This window comes from Xenopus tropicalis, chromosome 2, assembly GCF_000004195.4.
Source record: "Xenopus tropicalis strain Nigerian chromosome 2, UCB_Xtro_10.0, whole genome shotgun sequence".
In the NCBI taxonomy this organism is placed as follows: Eukaryota; Metazoa; Chordata; class Amphibia; order Anura; family Pipidae; genus Xenopus; species Xenopus tropicalis.
The window spans coordinates 157,718,033-157,738,322 of NC_030678.2; the positions used below are offsets into that span (position 1 = coordinate 157,718,033).

The 20,290-nt window shown below is 43.2% G+C and overlaps 1 protein-coding gene across 2 annotated transcripts in view; it reads left to right on the forward strand.

Moving 5' to 3' along the window:
* Nucleotides 1-20,290, forward strand: part of zdhhc20 (zinc finger, DHHC-type containing 2) — a 28,955-nt gene continuing 8,665 nt past the window's right edge. Inside the window, exons 1-8 of one of the 2 annotated variants that reach the window (XM_018091276.2) lie at nt 6-303; nt 8,410-8,436; nt 9,099-9,193; nt 11,104-11,224; nt 13,566-13,635; nt 14,740-14,772; nt 16,502-16,622; nt 18,845-18,880. In XM_018091276.2, coding sequence (XP_017946765.1) covers nt 186-303; nt 8,410-8,436; nt 9,099-9,193; nt 11,104-11,224; nt 13,566-13,635; nt 14,740-14,772; nt 16,502-16,622; nt 18,845-18,880 — 621 coding nt within the window. In that variant the 5' untranslated portion in view covers nt 6-185. 2 annotated transcript variants of the gene reach the window in all.

Here is a 20,290-nt window from a genome sequence, read left to right on the forward strand (position 1 = left end):
AGAAGCCAAAGGGACCGGCCCGGATGGGCGTTACCGGGGTGTCAGAGGGGGTGGACCCTACAGGGTGGAGTTTAGTTCCAGAGAGGCGTGCCCGGATGGGCGCTTTTATTGCTAAACTCCGCCCCCCTCCCAGCTGGTGACAGGAGTTAGTGCGGCGCCGGCGGCTCCGGTAGAGGAGCGGGACTATGGCGCCGTCACACGTTCTGCGCTGCTGCCAGAGGGTGGTGGGCTGGATCCCGGTGCTGTTCATCACGGCGGTGGCCTGCTGGTCTTACTACGCCTTTGTGCTGGAACTGTGCGTCTGTGAGTAACTGGCTTCCTGTTTGGGGGGAGAGGGAGGGGGAAGGTGGGGCGCTAGTGTGTGTGGCACCTTGTGCCAATGGGACTAGTACGTTCCCTGTGTGCCAGTGTGCTCTCTCCCATACACCCTGCGCTCCCTATGCAGTGACTGCCTTACTAGCAATCTGCCATAAAAGTTCCAGACGCGGGTTAGTTCCCCTTGCCTCTCCCACTAGCCCCGGGCAACCTGTAGCTCTCCGGATATTGGGCGTTCAGCTGGGGTGCGTTAGTAGGAGCTACCATACTGCTTCCCCTGCTGGTGTAAAGTGCTCTCTCCTACAGGATACACAGCGTTGTAACATTAGGATCCTTACTTATAAAAGGTGGGGGTTCTGCCACTTATCACTGGCTTCTTGCTGAGTGTGTGCAGCTTTTGCCCATATGTTAGCCCCCCCCCCCCCCAGCAGTATAAGGCTTTGCTTCCTCTCTAGTGACCCCCTGACACTAAGCTTCCAGTAACAGTCTGTGCAGTCAGAACTCACATGATTCTTTACTAAAAGGCGGCAGTGCCCTTATTATAACTGTAATTATATAATACAGCGCTATAGAGGCTTTCCCTGCCCCAGTACCCAGTGCCTGAGTCACTTTAGTCAGTTAACCTGCTTATTCTGTATATGTGTTGGGCATCAGAGCCGGCAGCAGCTCCAGGCAGGAGCCAATCATTATTCTATTTGCTACCCGGGGAGAGCTGTGCCAGCCTGCAGCTCCAATGGGGCAAGCATTTTGGGTAGGTACAGCCATACGTTCAATAGCATTCACTGTATCTGACTGACCTTTGGGACACATGGACAGACATTGTACAATTAGGGCTGTGATACACGGGGAGATTAGTCATGCCACGACAAATCTCCGTTGTCGCGGGCAGGGTATTTTCTGACATTTAGTATCCGTGACAAGTAACAGCTAATAAGTAGCTCTGTGTGTCTTTGCCCTAAGGGCCGTGACACACGGGGAGATTAGTCGCACCGCAATGCCATCCCACCGGCTAGAATGTAAACCACTGGCGCCTTGAGAGGAAACTTCGGCAAATCGTGGCGCCGTGTATGCGGGGAGATTAGTCGCCCGTGACAGCATAGATTTGTTGCGGCGTGACTAATCTCCCCGCAATGCCATCCCACCGGCTATAATGTAAATCGCCGGTGGGATGGCATACACAGCGCCACGATTTGCCGAAGTTTCCTCTCAAGGCGCCGCGTATGCCATCCCACCAGTGATTTACATTCTAGCCGGTGGGATGGCATCTGTCGCGGCGCGACTAATCTCCCCATGTGTCACGGCCCTTAGGGCAAAGACACACAGAGCTACTTATTAGCTGTTACTGGTCACGGCTACTAAATGCCAGAAAATACCCTGCCATAGACAATACTAGGAATTGACTCTGCTTAAACACATGAAATGTCATTATTGTTGGGCAGTATGGCCATTGTATATAGAGATGGCATGGTATTTACTGAAGGGTATGGGCATGTGTATTAATGTGTGTAGCATTTTCGGACCATGTAAGGGCTCAGAATTATTGATAATTTTCTTACCATGGCGACCGCTCGTTTAATGGATTGGACGGGTTAGAAAATTTAGGTTAGATAGCGATAATATCTGTGCATGTGTATCTGACATTATCCTTGGGGGGCCTACAGTGTATTTCCAGGAAGTCGCTTTTGTATGATCGATGTCTGCCAATTATTTCATGGTCAGCACTAGGGATGCACTATATCCAAGGTTCGGGTCAGGATTTGGCCTTTTTCAGCATTATTCGTATCTGGCTGAATCCATGGTCCTGGCTGAATTGAATCGGAATCCTTAAAAATAATGTGACTTATTGTCACATAAAACTTTTTGCTGCGCGCACCTCTCTTCCACCCTTCCGTATCCTAATGTACATATGTAAATTCGGTTCAGTATTAAGCTGAAACTTTTACAAAAGATTCGGGGGTTCGCCTGAATCCGAAAATAGTGAATTTGGTGCATCCCTATAATAGTTCTATACTGGCTCCTATCATCCCATGGCAGCTTGTATATGTTATCAAAAATGACTGCAAGCGAGCAAATATGTATCGTCTGGTTCCCGTCACTGTGTGACAGGATATGTATGTGCTAATGAGCCTATGTGTGCTAGGGAATAGGTAGACATTGATGCATTCCCTCCGTTTATGATCCATAGAAATGTGTGTGCAGTTGTCACCTTCCCTAGTTATCCTTCTCATAGGAGTTATCCTGTCCCATGTTGGTAATGGCCATGCGCCTGCCGTCAGTGCATATGTACTAATAATAGTGTGTACCTACTGCTCTAGGCCTATAGGGATAGTTAAAGGGATTGGGCTGCCCTGTATGCTGCTGGTGGAACCTGGGTACTGGTTATGTCTCACTGGTACTCTAGTTTGAGTGTGATTGGTGCAAGTTCTCTGTGTACGCAATTAATTTCAGACAGGACTGATTCTCAGGCTGTGGATAAATCCAGGCCAAGAATCAGCCCCTGCGCTGGTGTCAGCCTGTCCCTTTGATTGCACCTGTAGCCATAATGTCAGCCTGTCCCTTTGATTGCACCTGTAGCCATGGTGTCAGCCTTTCCCTTTGATTGCACCTGTAGCCATGGTGTCAGCCTTTCCCTTTGATTACACCTGTAGCCATAATGTCAGCCTGTCTCTTTGATTGCACCTGTAGCCATAATGTCAGCCTGTCTCTTTGATTGCACCTGTAGCCATAATGTCAGCCTGTCTCTTTGATTGCACCTGTAGCCATAATGTCAGCCTGTCTCTTTCATTGTACCTGTAGCCATAATGGCAGCCTGTCCCTTTGATTGCACCTGTAGCCATAATGTCAGCCTGTCTCTTTCATTGTACCTGTAGCCATAATGGCAGCCTTTCCCTTTGATTGCACCTGTAGCCATAATGTCAGCCTGTCCCTTTGATTGCACCTGTAGCCATGGTGTCAGCCTGTCCCTTTGATTGCACCAGTAGCCATGGTGTCAGCCTGTCCCTTTGATTGCACCTGTAGCCATGGTGTCAGCCCGTCCCTTTGATTGCACCTGTAGCCAAGGTGTCAGCACCAAAACACAAAAGTATGCATTTCTGCTCTGAAATCTGCTCCATGTGCCTGTACCCGTGCTGACCCCATGGCTCCAGCTGCAGGCCCAGGGAATGTCTGACGCCAGCGCAGGGGCTGATTCTTGGCCTGCATTTATCCACAGCCTGAGAATCAGTCTAGTCTGTAGTGTTATAAGTCTTACCCTTCTGTCCTCTCATGCCCATCAACCATTGCAGGTAGAATACCCCTTCTCTTTTTAGATAATAAGCTCTGTGGGTTACCAAATAATGAAATAATAACGATTTTTAGCTCCCTGGATAAATCAAATCCACAAATATTATCCGTCCCCTGGTTTATTACTTTTTGGGTCACTGGGCTCATAGGGGGCAGTGGGGCAGGGTTGTTAATAGATGCCATGCTTGCACTGAATTGTGTTTGTGCATACGTTAGCTGCTGTGCGTGCCACAATTGCCAGTTACACAGTTGCTGTATATCTACGCCTGATGCCTGTGCTTATTACATCAGTTGCCCACAATGAAGGTGATCCATCCCTGATTGCTCATAGCCACAGACCCTCAGCGTGCAACACATTTCCTGCCATTTGTAACGGTTCTCACATTTACGTACTGAACATCGTGCAACCTGAAGCTCATGGAGAGGAGGCGGTGTGTGTGCCTGGTGTCACGCTCGGGCCCAGCTGGTGCCAGCATGCCAGCCCTAGGCAGATCTGGATCTTACAATGCTGATTTATTTCATAACAACTGTTCAACATATGCTGAAAAGATGGGGATATCATCTGAGCAACTTTCCCATACACACAGACTAAACATTTTTTTCAGTGGTTCTGAATTTATTTGTAAATTGCACTTGAAAGCAGTGTTTTTGTCTCTTTCTGCGCTGCTGCCTGCTTCTGCAACAATGTAGCAGTAGTTGGCTTTGAATTATTCTCCACAGGTCTGTCGATCAGATGGCTTCTGCTACATTGTAAGGGTGAAGACACACAGAGCTACTAGTAGCAGCTACTTGTCGTGTAGACAAGCAGCTGACAATGCTGATCATTTACTGATAATTGTCTGTGTGTTTTAGCAGAGGCAATTCGCAATATTGTCTATGGCAGGGGATTTTCTGGCGTTTACGGTAAGAACCCATCTAGAACCCATGTAGTTCAATGATGTAGAAAGCCGGAGCGCATATATGGGGTTGAACTAAGGTGGAGCTGCAAATTTAATACGCACATGATCTGTTATATTGACTCCATATGGTTTGAAATTTCATCACAGCGCTGAGGATCTTGGTATTGTATTTACCCCACTGTAGAACCCATGTAGTGATTGTGACTTTTAGGGTAAAGACACATGGAGATAATTAGTAGCAGCTACTGAGGGTAAGAACCCATCGAGCGAGTTACTTGCCAGGGATAGATCCCTGCTATTGCAGGCGAGTAACTGCTCCAAAAAGGCTTTTCGCTGTCAACAATAGAAATCGCCGGTGGAAAGCCCTTCACATCGCTTTGGTTTCTGAAGTTGCCTGCAGGAGGAAATTATATTCATGTGTCTTTACCCTAAAAGTCACAATCACTAGAGCCTGGGGTAGCAAGGGACAGACAGATGCTGCTTTCATGTGCAGTTACATTTACTTATAACTTATTGACCACTGATGTATATCGGAAGTTTGCTGATACAGGTATGGGATCTATTATCTAGAAACCTGTTATCCGAATTAGGGGAAGGCTCAATTTTAATCAAATTACGTAAAGATTCCTTATCCAGAAAACCCCAGATCGCAAGTTTTCTGGGTAACAGGTCCCATACCTGTAATTACAATTTTTTTTTGTTAGTAAAAATGTTATTATTGGGTTTCGTTCCCCTTTAATTGTCACATTATTGTAGCACTTTGCTGCATACTCTTTGGGATGTGTTTGAGATGTCAGTGCCATAGATGCAGAACTCCAGAGAAATGCCAGGATGAAGTCAGGCCAGGGCAGATTAGCAGCAGAAGCAAAGGATTGCAATGTGTTAATTCCTGTGCATTAATCTGCATTAGCTGCTCTGTCATAGGGGATCATTGTGGGGCAAGTTATATACAGCCCTCAGGTTGCCCAGCCGGGTAGGTAGGTAGCAGGTAGTGGCCACTGTAGTCGTGCCACAGTAGAGTTCATGCAGATCATTGTGAATGTGTATAAAATTTCACTTATAATATAAGAGAAATATTTGCAGATTGGGTTTTTATTTTAGCCAGTTCTTTCCTGGGCTTCTGCGTCACAGAGTCCTTATTTGTGAGGTTGGGTCTGGCAGTGCCAAGCTGTGCCAAGCTAATACTCATACATGTGCGCAGCAATCAGGGAGAAATCACTGCTGATCATTTCCCTGTCATCCAACTGAAGCGTTTGACTTGTGTCCCGTTGCTTACAAAGGGGTGCTAGCAGGGATTTTTCCCTGAGAAAAACCGAGGCAATTAAAGGGCAAGAAAATCAGGTTCACCGGGAAATGCCAGTTTGTTGGGAGCCATGAAACAAAATCTCTTGCTTTTATTGCACCAACCCAGGGTACCTACTATGGGAGTTATGCCATCTAGACTCAAGTTCCCAGGACAGGAGCATGGGCACTTTTCTTTGGGGCCCCCATTCTATTTGTTGCCAAGACCCTTCACTAGGCGGCCAATAGGCAGCTTATTATTATTAGAGCCCCATGATGACAGAAGAGCCAGTGTGCAGTACGGCGGGGCCATACTTCCCAATGCGCCCATAGCGTTTGGGGATGAGACACTTTTGTTTGTTGGAACTATTCTTCTCTGCGGATTTACGTTAAACTTTCTTGTGTTTGTTTGGCTGCACCTGCACCCATTGACTGACGTCACTTTCTGCCCATGTAAAGTAGGGAAAAGGTGCTTCTGGCCAGGGCAGGTTTGTTTATATATAGTTACAGCATTATTTGTGTAGGAGAATGCACCCCTACAGCAGCCTCTTCTCTCTGGAACTGAATCACAAGGAATGTTTCCTCCGCCTTGTGGTTCACCTTCAAGTAATAGAATGTCCTATTCCTAGCAACTGGTCTTTATGATTTATTTGATGTAATTATTTGTTTTAGTTGATATAGTTATAGAATCGTGTTGATCCAGTTGGATCAAATTTGCCGTTATCGAGCCAAGGACTTCATCAATGTGCAGATCCGGTCCTTTATTCAGCAGGAAAATCAAATCGGTAACTGGCATGAAAGGCTTAATGGCAGACAAACATAGTAAATGGCTAGTGGCCGTGTTGCTTGTTCATTGTTGGATCGGTACTTGAGAAATAACTGGAACCACCCTGCATAGAACTGCTCCGGATAGCCTTGTGTTTGTTTATTCAGTCTCCCTGCTGCATTCAGCATAGTTACAGCAGCCTGCTTACCCCGGTATTGCCCTACCTGTAGCACCGGCAGCCTTTAATCACCCTGCTTAGCACTGGCTTAGCCGTCTGCTTCCATTATTGTAAAGCCTGTGTGACGGGTCTGTACTCATCAGCACCGCCTTGTTCCTTTAATTAAAAGGATACCATTCCTAAGCCTATTAGCCATACCACGTCCACGCAGCTGACTTGTTTGGCACATTAGCCCTGATGTTGGAGACCAGTGCGGTTGTTTATTATATGATCATGTAATGACTTGCCTTGCAGTTATGTGAGCAGGGAACTGATATGCTATTGTGCTGGGATATTCTGCTTCTTACCTGCCCCTTATCAACTCAGGCCCAACCTAACTCACATTTTAAACCTATGCCACCCCCCTTAAAGATGTCAGAGAGGGGCAGAATTTTGGTGGTTACATCACTAAAGATGGTGGAGTATGAATAGGGGTGTCTTAACAGTAGCGTACTGGCCCAAACCGACCGCATCCAGGGTAGCGATAGGTTTGGATTGTAACTGAGCTACAAAAAATGCAATGTGTTCACTGGCAATAGCTTTAAGATACTGGCCAAGTGGCAGCCCTTACCTCTCTGAATCAAATCATTATGTTTCCTAGATGGGATCCTCATTCTATAGAATTGCTTATTTTAAATCTGTAGAAGTTACTTCATTTGCTTTTCAAGGTCTCTTATCTTGGTTATCCGTCCAGAGTACTAAATCGTGCAGTGATGTAAATAAGTGGTGCTGAGTACTGGCCATAAAAAGGAAAGCCTTGTGAGAGAATGTACAGATATTTCACTTTCCTATGCAGCCAGACAGGGTGTTACTAAAACCACTGCTGAACGTGAAGCTTTGCTTTCAGGCATAAATCAGGCATAAATCTACTTTAAAAAGGTGCTCACCAGCCTCCATAGATTGCCTCTTATGGACAACAGTGGCAAGTGGGCCACTCGCATTGGGTCATAGCATGTGCTGCAAATTGGGTGCAATTTCGCTAAATAATTTCAAGATCTGTCTGGAATAATTTCCAGTGTTCGGCGTGCGAGTGACGTGTGCGTCCTATTCCTTTGGCACAAGTGTGCTGCGCCTATTGATGCAGAGGGGGCCCCAGAAGGCAGCTTTATGCCTCTATGGAAATGCAAGGAGCACCTCTATGGAAATGCAAGGAGCACATTTAGGTGCAAGTCAGGGCTTTGGAGTTGGTAAATAAATTCTGACTCCTCAATTTATGGTACCCAAAATTGCTTCCGACTCCAGGAATCTGAACCCTGGCAGGGCTGTGGAGGCCCACATAAATCCTCTGACTCTGATTTCTTAGTCTATGGTGCCTCTGACTCCGGGTACCCAAAATTGCTTCCAACTCCACAACTTTGACTCCACAGTCCTGGTGCAAGTACCTTTAATGAAAGTAGTTTTACACACAAATGATTGTGGGAAAAGCACAAGTTGCCCACTGCACTTGCGGAATAAATGAGCCCATGTTTTCTGCTGCTGTGCAATACTGTATTCTAAATACTACATAGCGGTGCCACAGGCATCAGGGATTCCTTGATAGTGTTTGCCAATAAGAGCAGTAGGTTTTGGCTATGTTCTGTTATAGGTGTAAATACAGCAATCCAAGGAGCATTTGTTTAATAACCTTCTTTTCTTCTGTTTTCTTATAGTTACTATTAAATCCAATGCTGAAAAAGGTAATCATTTACTTTATTTACTTTTCCTAGCCCTAAAATATAACACATCTGTCTAAAGCTGCCCATACATTGAAAGATCTGCTCAAAAGAAACTTTCTCCCACCCCAAGGCCCAAAGGCCAAATGATTGGTTTACACTGACAGGGATACAGGCCATTGGGACAAGGAATGCATTAACAAACCAATGCTGTCACCACTTTGATTTTTAAAGCTGATCAATATCTGGCTGATTTTCAGTTATTGGTTAAGTAGGCCCATCACAGTGCCCCATACACGCCAACATCAGGCCGAAAATCGGGCAGATGTGGATTGGACAGCTTTAATTTTCCTGTTGGATCAAGGACTGCATTGACTTGTTGATGCGGTCCTTGCCCTAACAACCCAATATTTGCCCACCTTAGGTGCACATATAAGGTAAAGGTCCGTATGTTATTGAACTCGCCAACATTTGAACCGGATGACTGTAGGCCAATAAGTAGTGCACCTTACTAATAGACTGAAATACTTTGTGTAGAACATACGCCGGTTTGTAGCAGGTATGAGCAGCCTGTGAAGCTAATTCACTTATTTTATGGTTACATAGATGCACTTGGACTTGCCATTCACTTTTTCTGTTCTTTCCTTACTCTGTTCCTATAACAACGTGTGTTGTTGCTATTACAGCTGTCTACATGGTGATTTTCCACCTATTATTTATTATGTTTATATGGTCTTATTGGAAGACGATATTTTCACGTCCTGCAAATCCGTCCAAAGAGGTAAATATAATCATATTTATGCTGCATGTTTTTGTTACGGTACCCCTTATAAATGTTTATTATCTCTTATCTTAGCTGATCCCCTTGCACATTGGCAAATTTTCCATTTAATTTGCTGTCTTTGCACCAATTCCATCTCCATTCCCTGAAGGCCTCGGGCACAAGGATTATTGCAGTGGGAGTTTTGCCACCAGCATGTCCCAGTTCATTATACTGGACTCGACCCTGTTGGTGCCCCCATGGGTCAGGTGATTATCATTCAGAATCATGGCAGTGAGTGTTTCCAAGTGATAATGGTTAATAATAGGGGGCACCTTCAGGTTTTTACCATACTGATTTTCTTGGAATGAATTGGTGTAAAAGCTGAAAAAATCTTTTCTTAGGGGTCACTTTATTAAAATTCTGAGGTTTTCCCCAATTCAAGTTTGTTATATTGTCTTATTCCAAGCAGTTTTGCAATTGGTCTTCATAATTTTTTTTTTTTTAATAGTTTTTGTATTTGCTTTCCTTCTCTACATCTTTTCCCTAGATCCAAATTATCACATTACAATGAAAGGTATACGAAAGGTATAAGTGAGGGCTGCATTAAAGAGCCACTGTGGTCCACAGTCCGACAGAAAAAGCCTGTCCAATAGACATCTGCCTTATTTTTGGCCAGATATCAGTTGGGGAGGCCTGTTGAAGTGCCCCATACACAGGCTGATAAGTGCCATGTTTATTTGCAGGGGCCAAATTATTGGATATGACCAAATGCTCCCTTGGTTTTGCCAAGTGGAACCTTTAGTGCAAAATCTCTCAGACTGGCGTTCCCTTGTTTGCAGACGAATGCCACACAAGAAGCTGCAATATTTTCATTCAAGTTGTGGTGAGAAAATATCAGTTGTTGTTGTTTCTAAGCAAAGTCTGTGGGAAACATATACTGGCAGCCTTCTGCCCAATATGGAGACATCTGCACGCTGAGTAGATCCTTGGCAAGACAATATTTCTCACATAGATTTTGCTCAGAGACAGCGCTTGGCTTGTAGATGCCACAACTCTATTGTGTAGCAGTGACAGGTGCCATGTGTCACACACAGCTTGCTAAGAAACACAAAAAAGCATGGCTTGTTCTCAGTAGCCTGAGCTGCTCTGTGTAATGACCCTAGCATCTTTCCATACTGTCTCTAATGGTGTTCTCTGCTTCTCCTTAAAGGCATGGGAAAACATATTTTTTTCAAAATACATCAATTAATAAAGCTTTTTCAGCAGAATCCTGCATTGAAATCCATTTTTAAAAGCACAACCAGTACAGTGAGAGACAGAGGGCAATGGCACCCAAAATACATTAAATACAGTGAGAACTTTAGCCCCAAACACATTAAATACAATGAAGGATGATGATTTCTGACAGCCCAGACCCCCTTACCCTTCCAAAAAGCAGGTTTCCTGAAGGCTGGGGAGGATTTCAGCATTGTAGCGTTCAGAACAAGTTGACAAAACATTTGCATTGCTAAACCTGCTCACTTGCCACCCAGCCGCCTAGTGGTAGACATGAGAATAGCAGCCAAGCAGGAAGAACCCTGTTTAGCTATTATGTAACTTGGGTTCTATTGAAAGAACATTGAGCAGGAGAAACCATAGGTTAGCTGAAAGCAGTTCTAATGTGTAGCGCTGGCTCCTTCTGAAAGCTCACACTCAGGCACAATGCACTGAATGTAAAAAAATACATTTGTTGGTTCAAGAATAAAATTTTAAGTAGTAGAGTGAATTGTTTGCTATGTAAACAGTGTAATTTAGGAATAAAAAGTATACCATAAAAATCATGAGAGAATTCCTGTAACTATTTCATCATGTTTATGACTTTACATTCTTGTAGTGCATTTGCCATTTAAACTTGCCCAGCTTTCCTTAATATCTTGGTCTTTCTTTAGTTTTGCTTATCAAAATCGGACAAAGAGCTCTATGAGCGAGAGGAGAGGCAAGAGTTTCAGCAGGAGATCCTCAAGCGCGCCGCTAAAGACTTGCCCATTTACACCACGACTGGAACGAGAGGTGAGATTCCTTTGTTTTGCGCCTGGCTTTATGCAGTAAAACTCTACTTGTGGCACAAATGAGATGAGGCGACTAACAAATTGCTATTGGTACAAGCAACATAAGAGATCAGAAGGTTACTAACAAACTGCAATCCCTCTCGTTTGTGTAGCTTGTATTGGTTCCTGTATCCATCTATCCTTGAGTTACCCTATCTGTCTTTGTGTTTCTCAAGCCCATACACTGGTAAAATTGTAATAAATGATTAATGATTATATGTTTGTGTATTATAGCAACCCAGTGCCAGGCCAGGTAGTATTGGTACCCTACCTGCCCCAGGACGCTAAACCCATTACCCCCAAGCTCTCACTGCTGCTCTCTTTTCTTTCTTGCCCCTGCCAATGGCTCCTGAACATGTTGCACCCCCCACACACGCCTCTCCTTCCTACCCCTAGTTCTGGCCTTATGCCCCGACAATCCTGGCCAGTATCCATGTACTACGGATATCAGCTGGTTCATGGATTTGGCAGGTTTTAATCTTTCATCAGCCAATGTGCCATATTGGCAAATGCATGGGGATCGGCAAAAAGAGGGAGTGAAGAGAAGACTTAGCTGATTATTAGTGCTCTTTGCATGAATGATTGGATAAATAGGAAGGCAGCCATGGGGGCTGATCAGTTGGAGAGCATACCAAATCAGCCCATGTATGGCAGGAAAAAATTCTTTCATTGTTGATATGAATCTTGGAGGGCAATTGATGCATGAGGCAAAGTCAGAACCTTGCCCTACCAGGTACAGCAACTTTAAAAAAGTCAAATTTGAATTTTTAGAAGGGATGGCCACTTTGGGCCTTGCAAGGTGCCAAAAGGCCCCTGACTGGAAAGTAGACCTTTCTTCTATAACCAAGACGCACATCCCAGGAGCCAGGGACTCCTACTGCTTTTTAATCTTAAGCAGTGTACGTAGCATGTAACATGAACTAATATGTTCCGTATGAACCATATGTTAGGGATTTAATGATGCTGTAAGTTTAGAAGTCTGCATCGCTTTAAGGAATAATGATATAAATAAGGAACACTGAGCAATACAATTGAAAGTTCGCAAACAAGAATACACACTGCTTCATTTTGATTTAGTTTTTCACTATTGTTTAATAAAGGTGGAGAGGGGGAATACACAGTGGAAGGAATTTGTTCCTGATGGTTGTTACTTGGCAGCACTTAATAGAACCCAAGTAGGAAGCAGTGAGTTCAGAAGTGCAATCCTTTATACTAATGTGACATTTCGTGCCAGGACTTGGCATCTGCACAGCTTTGGTTCCAGGCCCGGACTGATAATCTGTGGATTCTGGCAAATGCCAAAGTGGCTGCTGTAAAATGCCAAAGCCAGGTGGGGGCTTTTAGGGCCTCTGTGTACTTGAAGTGCCTGGGCTTATTTTATGTCCCAGTCTAAGCCTGTTTGGTTTTTATTTTCACTGTGCTGGCAACATTCAGTGGTTTCAAGCGTGACCAGGTGATCTTTCCTAGTATTTAATACTAGGAACCATAAATGCCCAGCAAAGAATATGATCTATTTCTTGCACCCTGAAGGAACCATTCTCCCTGTAATTGCATTAAGGACGTGGGATATATATTCAGGATTCCTGAGCTGGGAGCTAGAGTCAGCTCTGCTAGATAGGATTTAACGGGGTGTGCTAAATAGCTTCCAGTGCCTGGCACTATCCTGTTAATACTCCAAAAGATTTAGGGCATTAGTGGTTAGCTGAAAGGGCATTTAGTAACAAGCTGTGTGTAGCAACATCATTGCCTTTCATATTGTGTTCATAAAAAGGCTGACTTTAATGGTCTAAGAGCCAAACACAGAGAATAAGCCTTATATTTCATTATACAGGTTAAAGGACAAGGAAAGGCTAAGCACTTGGGGGTGCCAAAATGTTAGGCACCCCCAGTGACTTTAATCGCTTACCTTTTACCCCGGGCTGGTGCCCCTGTTAACAGAAAACCGCACTAACCCAGGGTACCTGCAGCGAGTGTTTCCTCTTCCATCTTCCATCTTTAACAAAAAAGTTGGCTTTTCCACTCTACTGCACATGCGCCAGCCCAGGCGAACACAGAACAAATAAGGAAGAGCAAATGCTGCAGCTACCCCGGGCTGGTGCAGTTTTCTCCTAACAGGGGCACCAGCCCGGGGTAAAAGGTAAGCGATTGTTTTGATGGGAAGACCAGAATGCTGTATATTTTCTGGAAATTTTCTTGGAAAATGGAAATACCTTACATTAACCCCATGAGTATACATGTGAATGCCCAGTATATTATATTATATCTTGCAAGGATTTGATGAGTTGTTTTGTTTTTCTTTGCAGCTATCCGTTATTGTGACAGATGCCAGCTGATAAAGCCAGACCGATGTCACCATTGCTCCACCTGTGACGTGTAAGCCTTTTGCCCATTTTTATTTATTTATTTTAAGTGCTCATACATAACCAGTTAGTTGTGGAATAGGTTGTGCCCTGGAACCGTCTATCCACAAGTCTTCTTCACAGAGCCTAGAAGCCACTCAGGTAGGGGAGTGATTGGGCAGAGGGACATTCCTAGGGCAGTTCTGGATAGAAAGTATGCAGCTGTTTTGGCAGAGGCAACTATTCCGTACAACTCGGCTTATGAGTATCAATGAGAGTATCACTGGGATAACGTTTTGCATTGTTCAGACCTTTCTGCCCATAATATGGCATTGTTTCTACTGGTGCCACTCAGGGAGAAGAGTAGTCTGAACGTTACGTCTGCTGCATGGAAACAGAAAGGCCTCTTTATTAATAAACCATCTGCTAGCAGAACAAGAGGCAACCATGTTTAGTGACTTCATTAGCCACAACCATAAAACACGTTTAACAGTATGCAGATGCAGAATAGTATAGTGCATTATAGTATCATTCTTTTTATGCTGTAGAAAGTGAACCAATGATTGAAAATGGAAAACTAAATTAGGTGATTTATTGTTGCGGTGCTTATGTGCGGGTCAAGGGGCAGAAATCAAGACATTTAAATAAGATAAAAAATAAAGATGCTAATGAAAAAAAAACATAATTATAAGCAGCTCTTTGATGCACATTAATTATAGATTTTCCATGGTTTTAAATTTATATGTAAAGGTAATAGCAGCTGAAAACCGCATCTCCATCAGTCTGTTCTCTGTTTTCTTACAATGAAGGAGAAGTCAGTTTTCCTCCAGGTCTAACTTCTACTACATTATTTCAGAGAGTCAGAACCAGCAGTGAAGAGAATATAAACAGCTAGACAAATACTGCTTTCAATAGCCTTTACATCTACAAATTAACTTTAAAACCCAATGAAAAATTGTAATAATTATATTGGAAAGTTACTTAGAATGATATTTTCTTTCATTCGTGTTTTTGGGTGGAGTCTGTTCTGCTGCTGGGGAGTGTAATGTAACTGTTCAGTTCAAGGGAAAATACCTGCCATTTTTTTGTAGAAAACCAAGTGACCTTTCTTAATGTATTGCTGCTTCTGTTCTTACAGATGTGTGCTTAAGATGGACCATCATTGCCCATGGTAGGTGTCTTTGAGGTCTGCAACTCCTTTTCATTAAAAATATATTTCTAATATCGGAGAATAGGGTTCAGCCCTTCTTTATGTTAATATATTATATCTGTAAGTTTTGTTTGTATTTTCTTTCCAAAAATTAGATTTGGTGGTGACAGCCCTTGGCAAAATCTACATTAAAACTATATATAGGCCATTTTTATGTTATCCGAAAAAATCCGCACACAGGCCAAATGATGGGATATTGCCTTTTGTCTATAGTCACCTTTCCACTTGTCTGACAGAAGTGATAGGGAGCCCTGAGGGCCCTTTTAATGTGCATAATGCCTTATTGGTACTCTACTACAGAGAAGAGGCATCAGTACACCAGGAAACTGACCTTCTATATCGGTGAATATATGGCCCCCTTGCTAAACTTGTGCCTAACCAGTAGATAGCTAATTGAATTCCCATACAGAGGGTATTGTAGCTCACTGAGCTCTGACAACTGCTGTATATTCAAAAGCCTTTTGTCTGACCTATGGGATCCACTTCTGTCCTGGTCTGAAAGGTGTTCTAAGCCAGCCATGTACTCGCTGGCAGGCGGTGGGTCAGATCATGCAGATCCAAACTTTAGTGCCCTGTTGGATCAGTTAGGGTGGATGTGCATCCTTCTCACACACAAAGCCCACCTACTGCTGAGACTAATCAGATATCTATACCAGGCCTAGACAGATACCCTATGGGGAACTGGTTATTTTGGGAACATTCATAGGCCAAGAGGCTGCAAACCCCGTTAAGAGAAGCAAAGTTAGCTGCCTGGGTATTGGCACCTGTAAATGAATATAGGCTGACCAGTAAGTGCATTAGTAAAGCTGACAGGGAGGAAGGATTCTGTGTGTACGCCATGTATACGTGTATAGTGATAGTCCAGGGATTATCTGGAGCAATACACACCACCAATGATGCTCCATCAGTTTATTTGCAGCTTCCAAACAGGTGCATTAAAACCCCCAAATGTCTAAAATGGATGTGCATATAAATAATACTCACTCTATAATAAAATAGTCTGTAGAAATCCAATGCCACTCCTAATCTGTGTAAAGACCCCCAATGTATGTTATAGGGATAAGTAAGCCTTTTATTTTAAATTCCCATAAAATTACTCGTAACAACCCCAAGAATAAGATACTTCTCTTCCTGCATGCAGACTTACTTTCTCTATTACAGCCAGTTCAGCTACAGCTCTTCTACTGACTTCCTTGTCTAGTGTGAAGCTCCGCGTCCTTTTGCTTTCTGAGCCCTTCTTCTCTCTCTGACTATGATAACTTTAAAGAGGTGCCTACTGGACATGCCTGATTGATTTTAATTGGAGCAGAGGCAATGATCATGCCTAGTAGACACCTCTTTGAGATCTTGATAGTCAGAGAGAGAAGGAGGGCTCAGAAATAAGAAGGGGGTGGAGCTTCATGCTAGACAAGGAAGTCAGTAAAAGAGTTACAGTTCAGCAGGTTGTAATAGAGAAACAAAATAAATATGCATGAAGGGAGGAGGGTATGTTATTGTGGGGCTGTACAGAGTAATTCTAGAGATTTATTAAGTTTATTCTCTTAGTTTTGTGCAGTATGTCGAGTAGTGTGATAAAGCCATCATGTGATGTGCCATTCTCAGGCTAAACTTTCCCGCTTTAGCTAAGGAAAAACCCTGCAAACTAATAGCCAGCTCTTCCTCCTGATAAATACAGTTCTCTATCTTGCAGGGTGAATAACTGTGTGGGATTCTCCAATTACAAATTCTTCCTGCTGTTCCTGATGTACTCCTTGCTGTACTGCTTATTTATTGCCGCCACAGTGCTTCAGTATTTCATAAAGTTCTGGACGGTAAGTGATCCCGAGATAATGCTGTAAGGAAAACATTCCTTTTGCATAAAAGGCAATCTAAAGTTTATTTTTTATTTAACAGGTTTAGTATCCTTAAGTTATAGCATGGCAGACCTTTATGTTAACACAAGGCAACATCCACTTTCAAACAGACTCTGCTTTACACCTTGTTGGTGGGGGGAGAAGCCTTCAAAAAACATGTAACCTTCCTAAGGGCAACAATGTTTTATGAGCTTTATTTATTTAGTATGACTCTTATAGTCCGAAATAATTGGGACTGTAAATGAATTGCTAGGTAGGGAACGCACACACACAAACAGTCAGCTAGGGATGCACCGAATCCAGGATTCTGTTCGGGATTTGGCCAAGATTCAGCCTTTTTCAGCAGGATTTGGATTTGGCTGAAACCACACTCCTGGCCAAACCGAATCCGAATCCTTTCACGTGACTGTCACATAAACATGGAAGTTGAAAATTTTTTTTGCGGCACTTTTTATCCCTTTCGTATTCTAATTTTACATATGTAAATTAGGATTCGGTTCGGTATTCAGCCAAATCCTTTACAAAGGGTTCGGGATTTGGTGCATTCGGTAATTAGGTCAGCCACTTTATTTGCAAACTGCCACGCTGGTTGATCATCTTAGCCTTTAAATGGTTTTGGTTATGTATCTCTTAAAGAGGAACTAAAGCCAAAAATGAATATGACTAAAAATACTCTACAGGTATGGGACCTGTAGTCCAAAATACTCAGGACCTGGGGTCTTTCTATAATTTGGATCTCCATATCTTAAGTCTAACAAAAAATAATTTAAACATTAAACCTAACAGAATAGTTCTGCCCCCAATAAGGATTAGTTATATCTTAGTTGGGATCAAGTACAGGTACTGTTTTATTATTACAGAGAAAAGGGAATCATTTAACCATTAAATAAACCCAATAGGGCTGTTCTGCCCCCAATAAGGGGTAATTATATCTTAGTTGGGATCAAGTACAGGTACTGTTTTATTATTACAGAGAAAAGGGAATCATTTAACCATTAAATAAACCCAATAGGGCTGTTCTGCCCCCAATAAGGGGTAATTATATCTTAGTTGGGATCAAGTACAGGTACTGTTTTATTATTACAGAGAAAAGGGAATCATTTAACCATGAAATAAACCCAATAGGGCTGTTCTGCCCCCAATAAGGGGTAATTATATCTTAGTTGGGATCAAGTACAGGTACTGTTTTATTATTACAGAGAAAAGGGAAATCATTTTTACAAAATTCAGTAACTTGATTAAAATGGAGTCTTTGGAAGATGGCCTTTCTGTAATTCTGAGCTTTCTGGTTAAGGAATCACATACCTGTATTTTATATACTGACTTACTGTACCTGCAAAGGGGTTTAGCAGCCATGTAACAATAATGATCCAGGCTTTTAAAGCTATCAACAGGAGCACCCTATCTTGGATCTTATTAGGCCATCTTTAGAGTGTCAGTGACACTGCACATGCTCAGTGGGCTCTGGGCTGTTGGTGAAAAGCTAAGCTTAGGGGTTTTTGAAAACCATCAAACAGGTTCACCGGTTCAACAGGTCATGGAAGCTTTAGTTCTTCTTTAAAGGGGTTGTTCACCTTTGAATTCACTTTTAGAATGATGTAGAGAGTGTTATTCTGAGACAATTTGCAATTGGTCTTCATTTTTTATTAATACCCCCGCAACCAGGCAGTGGTTTGAATGAGAGGCTAGAATATGAATAGGAGAGGTGTGAATAGAAAGCTAAGTAATAAAAAAAATGACAATAACAATAACATTGTAGCCACAGAGAAAATTGAAAATTTACTATGATTTGGCCATTCTATAACAAAAAGTGTAACTTAAAGGGGAACCACCTTTTAAAGTACAAGCAGATGGCAAAGTGAAGATGGCTCTGCTAATATCACTGAATAGCACATGTTATGGCTCCCTGTGGATCATGCCTTGTGCAAATGGCAGCCAGCACATTCACTTGTGAGGTCTTTCCCTTGTGCTGACTGTGCCAACGTCTCCAACACACAAGTAGTACAACATGGTGATAAAATGAAGCTATGAATATAATATATAATTCAGCATGGAGGCAAACTATTCATACTGGCCAGGCCATACACCAGCATGCATGTCAATGTCTCTATGCTTTCCATGCTGTCACTGTGCGCAGGATGTATTTTGGTGTCTAATTAATTGTCTTTGTTTGCGTAAAGCTTTGCCGCAGCAAATCTGAAGAGAGTTGTCCACAGGTAAAATAACTGATAATTCGACCCATTCATTCCATCCTCCCCAGGGAAGTGCAACCTGCTAGAGCCCAGCCACATTACAGCACCACCCGAAATCTCCTGGGGGCTCAGGTCCTACTTCATTTGGACTTGAGCAAAACTTTCTGGCAGATTTTGGGTTAATGCCACTCCCCATGCACCACAGTAATGATCTGTTCCATGGGGGGTTTAATTTGTAGTAGTAGATGTGATCCTTGCATAGTCACCATTTTAGTTTTGTTGCTGCATCTTTATTTGTAGTTGCAGGACTGGATTTTCCATTCTTTTTCTTTCCTACCTAAAGACTTTTATTCAGTGGGGTAGACGCAATACTGTAGGGGTTTTAATGTATCTGATGTTTTGGCAATATTTTCTCAGTGCAGCTAATTCTCATTATACTTCAGGGAAATAATGCAATTTTGCCCTACTGTGCCCACTGAACTCCTACTTATCTACATCTGTAGGTCCCTATGTGTAAAGGTCCCCATACACGTTAAGATTCACTCACTTGGCGAGATCGCCAAGCGATCAGATCTTCACCCGATATCCCCACCTACAGGTGGGCGATATTGGGGAGCGTGTAGGCTAATTCGATCAATTGGCCCTGGGGCCAAACGATTGAATTATATTGGCAGCAATGGGGCAGTCAGTTCTCGGTGATGCAGTCCCCGATCCGACAATCTTTTAACCTGGCCGATTGATATCTGCCCAATTTCAGGCCAGATATCGGTCGGACAGGCCCCTCGTTTCTGCCCCATCGGCAGCTACAATCGGCCCGTGTATGGGGACCTTTAATCCTGATTTTGACAGATCTGCCATTGATTCCCATTCTATGTGCCATAGGCAGGGTGATCCCAGACCAGCACAGTATCATGGGAAGCAGCTCCTATCAGTTTCCATGCAGTTTTGTGGCTGTGGTTTTCCCTGAAAAGAACACTGGTGCTGAAATACCTTTGTGTGACATGCCCTATAATTGGCTGTGGGGGTGTTTTATTGTCTCTGTTCCTTTTTCTATTTTCATAGATCCTATCAATTCCAACATATTTCTAAAAATTGAGAAATGTTCCCTTGAAACATATTTCTCTGAGTTTGTAGAAATGTCCTGTGCATGAGATGAGTTCTAATGAGCTCAGGTTTTCATGTGCAGGTCCCTGAACCAAATCAGAGATGTCACACACCCACTGCACCAGTAGGTGGCACCTGTGAGTTCAGTCTGGCAAACATTATACCAACCCAGCTAAATAAAGCAGCTCACCCAGTGGGCAGGAGGGCTGCTGCACTTAGTCATTTCTGCCTAATGGGGCTTGACCGGAAAATCCAGCCCTGAGTAACCTGCTTTCAGTTTAGCTATTACCTATTCTCATGCTACCTTCACGCTAGGATTTTCTTTTAATG